This window comes from Callorhinchus milii, unplaced genomic scaffold, assembly GCF_018977255.1.
Source record: "Callorhinchus milii isolate IMCB2004 unplaced genomic scaffold, IMCB_Cmil_1.0 Scaffold1, whole genome shotgun sequence".
Lineage (NCBI taxonomy): Eukaryota > Metazoa > Chordata > Chondrichthyes > Chimaeriformes > Callorhinchidae > Callorhinchus > Callorhinchus milii.
Genome location: NW_024704742.1, coordinates 57,002,033 through 57,016,356, shown reverse-complemented (window position 1 = coordinate 57,016,356; position 14,324 = coordinate 57,002,033). Strand labels below are relative to the sequence as shown.

The 14,324-nt window shown below is 42.3% G+C and overlaps 1 protein-coding gene across 1 annotated transcript in view; it reads left to right on the top strand.

Annotated features, from left to right (window-relative positions):
• snx25 (sorting nexin 25) overlaps positions 1 to 14,324 on the top strand; it is a 119,118-nt gene that overhangs the window by 61,249 nt on the left and 43,545 nt on the right. The window contains exon 6 of the mRNA XM_007892828.2: positions 10,795 to 10,865. Within this exon, the coding sequence (XP_007891019.1) occupies positions 10,795 to 10,865 (71 nt within the window). The remainder of the gene's footprint in view (positions 1 to 10,794; positions 10,866 to 14,324) is intronic.

Below are 14,324 nucleotides of genomic sequence, written 5' to 3'. Positions count from 1 at the left end.
GGAAACACATTTGTGCTTTAAAAATGTTTGGTTACATTCTTTATATAGTTTTCAAAAATGAACTAGCTGATGTTAAATGTACATTGTATTGCTTTTTGTTGAGAAATGATTTGCGTGTGCAGTTGGAAAGAAGGGGTGCAGAGAGAAAGAAGAAACACTCCTACAGTTACATATTGATTATAAAATTTAGGAATTTTTCAGGCTGAAGTCTTGATATTTGAAACGGGTTTATATAAATACAGAATCCTCCTGGGAACACTTTGCTCTGACCCAATTAGCTTTTGGGACAGAGCTTACATGAGTCAGCATAAAGCTCATCTCACTAACCAGTGAATGACAACTGTTCACTGGTTGTCAGCTGTGTGTCAGCCTGGCTCAGTTGGTGTCACTCTTACCTTTGAGTCAAAAGGTTGTGGGTTCAAGCTTCATATTGGGACTTTGAATTCACGTAATCTAGGCTGACACTTCAGTGCAGTGCTGGGGGAGTGTTGTATTGTTGGAGGTGCCATTCTTAGGATGAAATGTTAAACCAAAATCCCATTCACCTGTTCGATCGGATATGGCACCATTCAAAAAGAGAAGGGAATTTAAAAAATTGGTCATGGCTGTTTGTGGGACATTGCTGTGCATAAAGTGGCTGTCATGTTTGCCTACAAAATGCAATCACTACACTTCAGTGTATATCCTTTGAAACATCTTCCCAACATGAAAGCGCTATATAAAATGCAAGACTTATTGTATTATTATTACAATTGCAAAATTAGGCAAATCTGTAAAATTCTGTCTGTGTACATATAGTAATGCAAGACCAGAATACAAGCTTCTTTACACAAATAATAGACCTCAGTGAATAATCATTTCTCTGATAGCATTACAATACTTTGATGCCTAAACACAGCTACTAGTTAATTATTTGCCAACAAATACAGTCATTGGTCTTTAGAGTAAGACCCTGTTCAGTGCTTCGAGATGTTTGTGAGAATGATAACGTGCTATATCAAATTTAAGGGTTATTACTGTTGTAATCATTATTCAACAATTAAAGTAATATACCACTACCTTCTCATGCGTTAGGTGGATACTCCCTCCTCGTATAATCTGTATGTTTTGCTATATTCGCCCACAAAATATTAGTCAAATCACTTCACAGTATATTCTGTGAAACGCTTTGAGACGGCTTGAAGACATGATAATCGCTATATCAAATGTATGTATTATTATGTTAAATGGGAGCACTGTATTTAGAATCCATGGTGGGTGGAAAGTAAGTTTGTTTCATTGGTTTTAGTGGTATTAAGTTCATCTTAAATCTGGTGGGAAACGATTCGATGCAATTTGTCTAACTCTGAGAAAGAGAAAAATACAATTGACTACCTTCAAAGCCGAACGCTGGATGTTTGGGAGTGAGTGAGATGTTTTCACACCTCCCTTTTTGTGAGCAACAAGAACAGCTTGCACTTATATAGTGCCCTCCATGCAGGATAGCGTCTCAGAGCGCTTAACAGTGGCAGAGCCTGACTCCAAGCCGGGGGGAAGATGGCCGTAGGCACGGTCAAAGAGGAAGGTTTTCAGGCAGAACTTGGAAAAGGGGAGAGAGGGGGCAAGGCGGAGGGATTGAGGGAGAGTGTTCCAGAGTTTCAAGGCATTAATGGCTGAAAGCGCGACCTCTGATGGTGGGGCGGGAGTGCGAGGGATGAGCAGGAGGCCGGTACCAATCAAGCGGAGGCGCTGGGTGGTGGATTGGGGATTGAGGAGGTTGGAGAGGTAGGAAGATGCCAGGGAGTGAAAGGATTTGAACAATACAGCAGGTCTGGAAGGGGAATTATCTTCCTTTTCTGCTTCCGATTTCTTATATAGTCCTGTGAATAAAAGTTAGAAAACAACTCTAATAATCCATACTCTAATGAGTATGGATTATCACAAGAAGAAAACCAAAGCTATTTTATTTTCCCCAGTTACCCGTTCCATAAACTGTGTTTAATCTTCTTCTGTCGTCTGAAAGTCATTTTAAGGATATTACGTGCGTGTATTCTGATTAGCCCGTTGCCCTTGTGTGACAGATATCTGTTTAACAAGTGTGAGTATTTATAGGTGAACCTGTTCTCCGAATGTTAATATGGTGCTGTTGTAATTAAAGATCTGATTTACCATCAGATTCCTCCAGGATATGCAGTAATCAAAATTCTGACTTAGGTTTGCTGAGCTCTGATGAATGCAAGGAGATTGAAGGAGTCTGCAGGCCCTTAGAGGATAATCCTGGAGGCGAAGAACAACCCCAGGCTACTGTTTTCTACCACATCCTGACTCCTCCGTCCCCCCAGCCACCCCGCGCAGGTCATCTCCTCCAACCTTAACTGCGAGGAGATGCTGGATTTCCCTGAATCCAAAATCAAGGGAATTCGCTCCGCGGTCACTTCCCCTCCAACATCCACCCACACCCCACCCACTCCCTCCCACACTCCGACTCCTACCCATCCTCCCCTACACACGTTCGTACCCGTTTCCCCACCCTCTGACACCAAACTCATCCTATCCCTGAAACCCACCACCTGCTCCCTTGACCCCATCCCCACTCCACTCCTTATCTCTCAGCTCCACCTCCTTGCCCCACATATCACATATCACAGACATCGTCAACCTGTCCCTCTCCTCTGGCTCTGTTCCCATTCCCTTAAAAACTGCCACCATCACTCCCACCTTGAAAAAACCCTCCCTTGATGCGTCGCAGCTATCAAGCTACCGGCCCATCTCCAACCTCCCCTTCCTGTCCAAGGTCCTGGAACGAGTTGTTGCCTCCCAGCTGCGCTCTTTCCTCTCCACCCATTCATTATTCGAACCCCTTCAGTCGGGTTTCCGTGCTGCCCATAGCACAGAAACTGCCCTGGTCAAGGTCACCAATGACATCCTGACCATCTGTGACCAGGGCTCCCTCTGCCTCCTCGTCCTCCTCGACCTATCGGCAGCATTCGATACGGTCGACCACGCTATCCTCCTCCACCGCTTGTCCTCCCACCTAAACCTTCAAGGCCCTGTCCTTGAGTGGTTTAGGTCGTACCTCTCCCACCGTCTTCATTTTGTTTCCACAAACGGCTTTTCCTCCAGCCCCCGCACTGTCTCGTGCGGTGTCCCTCAAGGCTCTGTCCTCGGTCCCCTCCTCTTCACCCTCTATATGCTCCCCCTCGGTGACATCATCCGCAGACATGGGGTTAACTTCCACATGTATGCGGATGACACCCAACTCTACCTTTCCTCCTCTACCCTCAACTCCACGACCACCGATGTCCTGACAGCTGCCTGTCCGACATCGAGTCCTGGACGAGAAACAACTTTCTTCAGCTCAACGTGCGCAAAACTGAGGCCCTCCTGATTGGCTCACGTCAGCGCCTCCGCACCTCAGGCGCTGACACCATCAGCATCCAAGGCTGCACTCTCCACCTCTCAAAGCCGGTCAGGAACCTCGGTGTTCTGTTCGACCCTGAGCTGTCCTTTCTCCCTCATATCCGCGCCACAACTGGCACCGCCTTCCATCACCTCCGGAATATCGCCAGACTACGGCACTACCTCACCCCTCACGCTGCTGAAACTCTGGTTCACGCCTTTGTCACCTCAAGGCTGGACTATGGGAACTCTCTCCTCGCCGGCCTTCCCGGCACCTCCCTCCACAAGCTGCAGGTCATTCAGAACTCTGCAGCTCGTGTACTGTCCCGCACCAGGACCACATCACTCCCACCCTCGCTCGCCTCCACTGGCTCCCCATCCCCCAGAGGATTGAATTCAAGATCCTCATCCTCACCTACAAGGCCATTCACGGCCTTGCTCCCTCCTACCTCTCCGACCTACTATCCCCCTACCTACCTGCCCGTACCCTCCGTTCCTCTGGCTCCGGTCTGCTCCACATCCCCCGCCCTACCATCGGTGGCCGGGCCTTCAGCCTCTCAGCCCCGAGGCTCTGGAACTTTATCCCCCAGTGCCTTCGCCGCCTCCTCCCTTTCCTCCTTCAAGGCCGGCCTCAAAACCTTTCTCTTTGACCGTTCCTTCAGCTCCCCTCTCGACTCTCTACCCCCTCCTCGCTCCTTCCCTTCCCTCCCCTCACCCTGACCATTTCCCCCCTGCTCCTGTCCTGACCCAACTGTACAGCGCCTTGGGACGTGAAAGGCGCTCTATAAATGGAATCTTGTTGTTGTAGAGAGGGGACTTGACAATGAATCAAGATTAAAAGCGAATGCTCTGTTTGAAGTTAGAGGGATTGCTTTCTGGAGCTTGTTTCTCTGAAGAGTCTGGTGTTTTGTTTCAAGTTGATGTTTGAGTTGGAATTGAAATAATTTTCACTAAATTTTTGCACTAAATCAGCAGCCTATTAGTTTTGAACTCCTAATAGCTTCTGGAGCAAGTGTGGTGATGAGGTGTCTGATGCCAGCACTCATGGCAGTGAGAGAAAGACTACGTCTCCTTCTGTAAACCATGCAGCACAAACATTGCAAAATGTTGTGATAAAAGACCAGTTTCTCATTTTGCTAGTCTACTCCACCAACAAAGTTTTACGAAATAAACTGCACATCCCTGCTCTCTGAGAGCTATATGTACTTAGTAAGCATGTTCATATTCTACAAACATTGTAAAATATGCTAAGATTTTATGAATGATTTGCCCATGTAAAATCCTGTTCATTATTACATCCAGGCTTGACATGCAAACTCCTTGCTTGTTGGCCTCACCAACTCCTCCCTCCATAGGCTGCAGAGCATCCAGAACTCTGCAGCACGTGTCCTCTCCTGCACCAGGCTCCGTGACCTCGCCCGCCCCACCATTGGCAGGTGGGCCTTTTGCCACCTTCAAGACCCATTTCAAGGCCCTCCTCTCCTGTTTTAAGTCCTGAGACATCTCCCTTCACGATGTCAACTAATCTTGTAACACAATGGGCTTAGGATGAATCAGCACAATTTCACTCCGTCAATTGTATTCCGCACTAATTCTGTTGGGATACTAGCATAATAACCTATTGAGCGCTTTTAGCTAGTTAGTGTTCTGGTCAGACAGACTGTGCCCCACTTAATAGTAAGTTTAGGATCAAGATTTCTCCTCGCTGCACCCCACTGGAGGGTGCTTTGTGCTTAAAAAATTACATTGATGAAGGCAGCAATAATACTGGTGCCTGAAAAAGCTAATGTAAACTACAATTCAGTAGGGAATTTGTTGGTATGTCACTCATAATGTGATGCCTTGGATCTGACTCAAGGACTCATTGGTGGCTGGAGTCTTACAAGTTGCTGTGAACTACAAGGAATTCACCGCTGAAAGTTGCATCAGGAAATATTTGTCCACACACCAGTAATGTTACTACTTTCATTAGCAATGCTATTTTCCCTTAAATCAATTGGACATCATTCGAAAGTGAAAGTCCTTGCTCATCTCCATGTGATCTATCTATCATGAGCACAAACTCAGAGGGATATGGAAAAGCTGGATATGTGGGTGGAAAGGTGGCAGATGCAAATTAGTAAAGAGAAATGTAAGCTTACAAGATTTGACAGAAGGGTGGTTGCATTGCTCTCGGCATATATATGTGAACTCTGTGGTTTGAGTAATTATAAGCATGGTGATGGCATTCGGTGTACGTGAGATACCTGACTGATCAAAGAAAAGTTGGCTGGCCTAGTCCTTATTTTCTCTTGAAAGAAAAGCCCGAGGGGCAGACCTGATTGAAATACTTAAAATTCTGAAGGACGACGATCACCTTTTCTCCTGGGTAGAAATATGGGGAGGGTTCATGGATTCAATATTCAAGAATAGCAAGGTGCCTGAGATTTTTTTTGTTTAGTAACCAGGAGTAAAGAACGACAAGGGGGTTAAAAATATAAGTGGACAAGTTCCTGGAAATGAAAAGGATTTCAGGTTATCAGATGATCGGATAGATGTTGTTGAAAGAATCTTTTGGTACTCGAAATCGACATGTCAGATTAACTCAAGTCAATGAAGAAGAAACTTCCAACCCCACATCTCTACAATAAAGGAATCATTGTATAACGTGAAACGGTCTTTATCTGCGCTGCTGTATATATTCAAATTTGACTCTCTGGTTTTCAATTAGGACCTGCCATCTCTCTATCTTTACGTACCTGAGCACATGTTCAACATAATAGATTTACAGAGGCTCATGGAAAAATCCATCAAAGCCGTTGATTGAGTGGCCAAATTATTATTATTTTGGGAGTGATTATTACCACCGGAAAAGCGACCTGCCAATCGACTAACAACCCCGATTAGAGCAATGGAAGCAAGTTTTTGACCAACTTGCTCCTTCTAAATGGTTGATTTCAGCTACAAGAAAGTCAAGTGAGACCTTTGAAAGTTAGAAATAAAACAAAAAGTTAGAATTGACTTTAAAAAAAAGTGTGAAAAAGTAATAAGGCTATGTTCCTAACTAAGTTGCATTCCTAAATTCTAGCTCAGCCTGTTGCCACTAATATGTTTATGATTTTTACTTAAACAGTTACCATGGAAAATACAGATTACAATTCAGCTGCAACACTTCAACCTTCAGACTGTAGCTAATCGGAAAATGCTTTAAAATAGAGAAAGAGAAAGGGGGAAAAATGAAGCACTGCATTGAAGAAAGTTCAAGATATTTTATTTTAAATTGCTCAGTGCATGATAAGGCCATGATAAGGCACTTTTGTTGGCTTGTATTTATTATTACAGTAACAACGATAACCTTATGAATAGCTTTTATTTCTGTAAACATTTTTAATGCCACCATATGCTGAGAAATAGGCAGAAATGTTTGGCGCACTGAGACGAGAGTTTCTGCGGACCTGCTGGCAGCCCAACAGTTAAACAATAAGTTTAATTTTTTTAAAACAAAAAATAAAATTAACTCTGGACTGAAGGACAAACGATAACCAGCAGGAGCTTGAAGCAGTAATTCAATTAGATACACTTGTGCTGACGTTCATAAGCTCCTCAAGCTGCGCGCTTGCAGCCCGTTGTTACAAACGCCTGATAGAGTTAATGCCTTGAACTTGCTGCCGGTCACCTATTATTCCATGTGTTGTTTCTCTTTGTCATTATCATCCATGAAATTTCTATACAATGTCAGTGCATAAGTGAAAGGAATGCTCCTTGCCTCGTGCATCTATTTAAATACCCTTTCGATCAGCTGAAGGCTGAGGTGCCGGAGCTGAATTGTAATCTGTGCCTTTTCCTTGGTAACCGTGTGACTGAAAATTGTAAACATGTTAGCAGCATCAATCTCGAGCCTAGTCTATTGAAGCAGTTGAGTTAAGAACATAAGAATTGCTAGGCGAAAGAAGACCAAAGTCCATTCAGTTTGTCTTCCACCATCCTGGCAGTTGCATGATACGTTGTGTCCCAAACTATATATGTATCCCAAAATATTATTTCCCAACAGAAATCCATATAATTCGTTCTTGAAAAAAATCAATATTTCCGCTTCCACAGTCAACTCAGAGAGCCTGTTCCATATGTTTACTACTCGCTCAATGAAGTTGGTTTAAATAATTGTACGGCAACATTATGTACCAACAGGGTCTGAGTTAATTTCACAAATGCATGGTCAATAGGCTTGTATTATTTATTTGTTGTGGCAAATTGTTTGGCAAATCCTGGATTAGTCATGGTTAAAAACAACAGCCATGGACATCTGAGTCCTGAAAAAACTCCTGAAAAAAACAGATCTGCTTCCTGCAGGCTGCCAAAATACATCTATTTTCCGATCAATTATAACAAGGAAAATAAACCAGCAAGCACCTAACAAAATAGCATTTCAATAAACCTTTTCTAAACAGTGTTACACCCCCAACCACACAGAAACGCTCACAAAATGTGGTGTGATGCAGGTGCACTGAGTGACACAGTGTGACAAGATTCAGTGATTGGATGTTTTTATAATCGACTGTCTTTCTCTACTTATAATGGGAATGGATTGTACAAGTTAATGCTGCTAGTGGGGTTGAAATAGCTTTTTGATTGGCAGAACCACTGCAAAAAAGTGCCCCATGAACTGTATTTTCTGTGAGCCTCTTGTATGTCACGCCATACACAAGACTTTGATTCTCATGATGCCTTGGTCGCAGCTGAAGTCTCGCTTGTCGATGTAATTGGTCATTCACTCCATAGCTGTTTGAGGGACATTGTTGTGTGCAATTGGCTGCTGCGTTTCGCCCACAAAATCAAAAAGTCAATCCACTTTACAGTATATCCTGTGAAGCACTTTGAGATATTTCAATGATGTAATAAGGTGCTATATCAAATGCAAGGATTATTTATTATTTTTTATAATGTACATATAACCACACACACACATACACACACACTTTCACTGTTAACATGCACATCCCGGTCCCATTATAAAATAAAGATATTATTCAACTCATTTCTTCTGGTTCATTTAATAAGTAATGGCTTCATATCTCTGCTGCTGTCAGTGAAAAGCCAAGATGATAAAACATTCAAACCATGCACCTTTGATTGCGCTGCAAAGCTGCAGATGGTTTTCGTGTCTGTTGTAGTGATAAATATGCTAACTGGGCAGGGGAGGGGAGAATACCATTTGCATTGTAGCCATCTGCTGTTTCCAAAATTACAATTCTTTCAACCAAATGATTAGTTTGGAAAGATAAGCAGACCTCATTTTGTTTTTTTCTCAGTATTGCTGTAATATTCTGGCTATGCTTTGCTATACAGACTCATTTCCCCTAGAACACTTCATGTTGCAAAACCAATTTGTCATTGAATTTATAACCTTTGAATTTCCTGTACTGAATGAGCAATGGTACACTTTCTGAATGTGGTCTATTTAATTCCGGTGGTTAGTGGAGCAATAACATCAGTTACCAATTTTTATTATGTAATCCTTGCATTTGATGTAGCACTTTTCATTTTGGGAGGAGGTCTCGAAGTGCTTTACAAATTTACTGTGAAGTGTTATGACTGTGTTGTATAGGCAGATAATATTGGTCATTCACCATGAATGTTCGTTGTGTGTAAATCGGATTTTGCTTTTGCTTTCAAATACACAGTCACTACACTTCATAGTGAAATCCTATGAAGAGCTTTGAGCACCTGGACTACATGATAAGGTACTATATGAAATGCTAGGATTATAAAAATGCAAAGATTATATGCTTGATGCAAATAACAGAACAATTTTTTCCTAGTAGCAAATGGTTGTCCAGATATCTTTTGGGAGAGATGTTTCTGAGGTGGCAGAGAGACTGTGCTTCTAAGATAATCTGTTAATTACCTGGTGTAGTCTATTTTGACAATGAATAGGGGCTATTTTTTATTATTTCAGAGCCTACAAAGTAGTTGTCAGTCTGGCTCAGTTCATAGTACTCTCACCACTCAATCGTAAGCCCCATGTTGGGACGTGAACTGACGCAGTCTATCTAGGCTGACACTTCACTGCTATCCTGCTGCATTGCCGGAGATCTTGTTCTTCAGATGAGATATTAAACTGAGGTTCCATCTGCCTTTTCAGGTGGAAGTTAAAGATCCCATGGCATTCCTTGAAAAGAGAAAAGTGATTCTTCCGGTTTCCTGGCCAATAATCCCACAAAAGTAAATTGGGTATTTGTTTCGTAGCTGTTTGTGGGACATTGGTGTGCCTTGTTCACCTACAAATACAGTCACTTCACAGTAAATCCTGTGAAGGACTTTCAGATGTCCTCCCTACCTGAAAGGTGCTATACCAAATGCAAAGATTATTACTGTTTTATTCATTTAAACAGGATTGTAAATAGGGAATCCTCGCTGCAGTAAACGGAGGCTCCTTCTGTTAAAGGACAGTACTGCATGTCACATTGACCCATGGGAAATCCAGATCACCTTCTAGTTCCATAGGTCTGTCATAAATTCTAAACGTATTCTTTAATATGGAATCCCTTCAAGAACTATAGCAGATTAATCCCAAAATAACTTTCTTGAATAAATTTAAGAACATTCAGAGATCCTCCAGGAAGGCTCACAAATTGATAGCAAGTCTTCACTGAGCTGTTTATTTGCAGACGATACAATGTTTGCTCCAGAAATGTTCAGGTGATCGATCACGTCACCTCAGCTCCTTCCTAGAGACAGTCCTGAATAATAGAGGATTTCCAATCTGTGCAGGTGAAAGAAATGTGAAAAATAGCTCAAGAAATAAATCCTATGCAAACCTTTATAGAATTTAATCCAAGCAATGATACTTTCAGTTATGTTAGTGCTGTAAATACTTTAATGTATTTATTATTCCTGCTTCAGTTGGCCGCTTTTAGTAGGCAAAGTATTTTCCTTCCTTTGTGCTGTGAATTAGAAGTTGATTTTGAGGTGCTTGGTTGGTGCGGTGATGTGTAAGAGTGATTTTAATCTCACTTGATCTTTGGAATGTTTTGAGTTGCCTCATATGACCTTCTTGACTGGAATAGTATCTTTCATTTTATTGCTGTTGTTTTACTCTGTCTACCTTCACCTCCCAGCATTTGTGCTATCCCGTGATTTGAGGCAATCCAGTCTCCTTAGTCTGCATCAGTGCCATTCCTTGGTCAATCATTCCACACCCTTAAACAGTACCAGACAGTTTTCCCCCATCCCTTGACCCATCGAGAGTGTGCAACATGCTGCCTGGAGGCATGCAAGTACGTCACGGAGACAGGGAAATGGATGTTGGTGACCCAGTTGAGAATTGAATGCCCCGACGTTACAGTTGCATGGAAATAAAATTTGTACAGTACTCACTGTTAGGGTAATAATCAATAATAAAATTTCAATTTCTCTCTTTTTTAAACAAAAAAACAGGTATCAAATTGTCGTTGAAATAATTCAGGCAACTACAATCAGCAGCTTGCCACAGATGAAGAAGTCAAAAGGTAAGTGATCTAATGAGCTCCACCTATTCTCTATGTAAATCTATAAGCAACCCGTACAGGGTATTCACAAAGTCCTGTTACCCCCATGGCTTATTTGTATGCAGTGCATTGCCCAACAGAAACTTGTGGATGAATGATGATTATTGCATTTAGAAGTACTTAATTGTATTCAGTACAACCGTTTAGACATCTAGAGGATTGGTGTGAGCACCAGCATTTTCATGCCAGATAATGATCTGTCACCATATTCGGTGTGAAATCTACCGTAACATGGATGGAGTGATGAGGAAGTTACTGGTATCAGACATTGTTACACTTGACTCATTAGCAAACAGAAAATGAAAATTCATTGTAAGAAACAAAAACGGGGTAACGGGACTTTGTGAACACCGTGTAGAAATGAAGTGCCATTTATCTATAGCCACATGAATAATTTCTACACTGTGTCTTTGTGGCCACCCTATGCTTGGGCTTATCTTTTTCCAATTTTAATTGGTAAATTTTTAGTATTCACCGGCAATTTTACTTTTATATAGCACCATTTCCCTTGTGTGTAGTATCTTCACGTGCTCGTGTCAGCGGCTTTTAAATTGAGCTGGATTGAGGCATTGGACTCCCAATGTTAATGTTACACTTTCTTAACTCAGAAAAAAAACTATTGTGCTGGAGTAGTGGAAAGGCCACACTAGCTGTTTTTCCCATTTAATGTGTTATTGACTGGGTGGAAGTTTCAGTGATGTGCTGATTAACACAGCACAGGTTGGAATTTTCACCCTAATAAATGTAACTAATCATCCATTTGTATAGTTGTCTAAACAATGCATTTAAGTATCTGTAGAACCTATGAGCTGCGACTGTGGTAGCTCATAGACATGATGCATCACCATGGGGACCAGGCAATCTGTGAATTATAGCAGAGGTGTGACTTCTAGAAGCATAGGAGGGAATGTCAACACTGCCGTTATTCATAAAAATCGAGCTGCTCCAAACAACATTGAGTAACATTCCAATCTTTTGGTTCTGTCCATTGCAACTTAAATATTTTAATATTTTTTTTACCTTGGGCTCACTAGTACTGTCATGAAGATGTGGCTTTAATAGGGTTACTGAGCCTGACAGCAAGAACTGAATAATAATTTGGTCACTGAATCCACGACTGTTTGTGGAAGACTGCTGTGCGAAATTGGCTGCCTAATTTCTCCCACAAAATATACAGTCAATTCACTTTATGGTATATTCTGTGAAGTGACCCTTGTCTTTGTAAAGTGCTCCACGGCATTATCCTACATGAAAGGCACATAAATATAAATGTGAGTTGTTGCTGTTATAGCTCCCGAGCGGTCAGTCTCACAAACTACTTCAAGTCAGCGGTCCTGCTGAGCTTAACACCATTCACTGACGTGTATCATATTTTTATGGTGGTGGGAGGGGGTGGGGACAATCTGTTAAAAAATGAATTATACCAAACAAAAGAATTTTGAAAGATTGAAAACAAACCTCAGACAAATCTGTAGGAAAGGCAGATTTAAATACAAAGAGAAGTGGCAGTTCTTTATATGGAGCCTCATCACTTCATTGTCACATGGAAGATTGCAATTGTTCACACCCATATACTGTGACATTACATGACATTTATTTAACTGAATCATTCACACTGGAAGTACAGTATCTTTGTACAGTTATTGTGAATGTGCACAGAATTTCCCCAACTGTTTTTTTCCAAGAAATTAAGTCATCTTAAAAACGGGCACATGTACTGTCATTAACTGTGAAACTGAATGCCAGCATTGCAAGTAACTACAAATGGCATTAATGTTTTAAGATGGAAATATTATCACACTAATAAAGACATAACTGTAGATTATTACACCATTAGGTATTTTGGACAAGCCTATTTCCTTCACTGATAAATTTAACAAATGCTACACTGGAAAGATGTGATGATGAGATTTGTTTACTCAGATAGGCATTGGTCTGAATCATCACTCATAAAAAGTAGTTATGAGTGTAATGCACATAGCATTGTGGTTAACCTATTATATAAGAAGGCTCCCACTTCATTTAGTTATCGATTTCTGGCCAGGCTCCACTGGCTCCCCATCACCAAACGGATCGACTTCAAGATCCTCACAATAGTGTTCAAATCCATTCACTCTCTGGCATCTCCCTACCTCTCCAATCTCCTCACTCCCCAATCCACCACCCAGCGCCTCCACTCGACTGGCACTGGCCTCCTGCTCGTCCCTCGCACCCTCCACTCCACCATTGGAGTCAACTTTCAGCCATTACGCTCTGAAACTCTGGAACACTCTCCTTCAATCCCTCTGCCTTGCCTCCTCTCTCCCCCTTTTCAAGTCTGGTCTGAAAACCTTCCTTTTCGACCGTGCTTATGGCCACCTCCCTTCCCCCACCCTGGCTCGGGCTCATGCTCTGCCATTGTTAAGCGCTCTGAGATGCTACCCTGGGTGGAAGGCGCTATATAAGTGCAAGTTGTTGTTGATTGTGTTCATTAGGCATTTTGAACAGAGACAAGATGCATTTTGGCCCTTACAAGAGTGCAGTCTTATTACAGTGTGCTTCTTTATGCTACTGGTTTGTTTATGAGGTGGTACAAATCCTGCACTGTCCAGTGCCTTGGGACAATCTCTCCCTCCAACCTCACCCTATCTCTACATCTTCAACCCCTCTCCCTCTTTCATCGCCTCTTCCCTCTTCCGAATGAAGTCCACCACTTGCTCCCTTGACCCTGGCCCTGGCTCTCTCCCTCTTCTGACTCCCAGCTACACCTCCTTGCCTGCTTACTAAAGGATACCATCAACCTTTCTGTCCACTAGCACCATCCCACCCTATTCAAAACTGCTTTAATTGTACCCGTCCTCAAAAAACCTTCCCTTGACCTATCCCTGTTCCTTAACTACCGTTCCCCAAATTCTTCTTGCACTCAGCCTTAACACCATTACCTCAAAGTTCAAGATTCTTTAAAAAAAAATTAAAAATCCTCCTTATTTGGAAGCCGGGTTTTTTCTTGCAGTGCTTAAGCAGCAGTGCTTAAGATCCATACTTCAATTCGGATAAAAGATAACAGAATGTGGAGGGAACTGTGGGAAAAACAGTTTCAAATTAAGGTGAAACTTAAGAACTTTTGTAAAATTCTGCGCAAACGTAAATGTTAAGAACTCTGGACAGGACCATGAGGAATGTCAGATTGCTTATTGAGAAATGGGTGTGTGTGGGGGGGGGGGGGTGCGGGAGGGGAGGTGGGGTGTACAGACTGTTCAAATATGTACAGTTAAGGTTGCTGATTTGCTGTTAAATGGTGAGTAAAGGGGTCGGGGTTTGGCAGAGGAGTTTGGCTGCTTGACTGATGCAGCACTTGCTGCAGTGTGATTCCACCCTGCTGCTCACACAGCTGTGGCAATGGTTTGAGAGCAGCTGTCAGAAAACTTCCAAACACAGCCG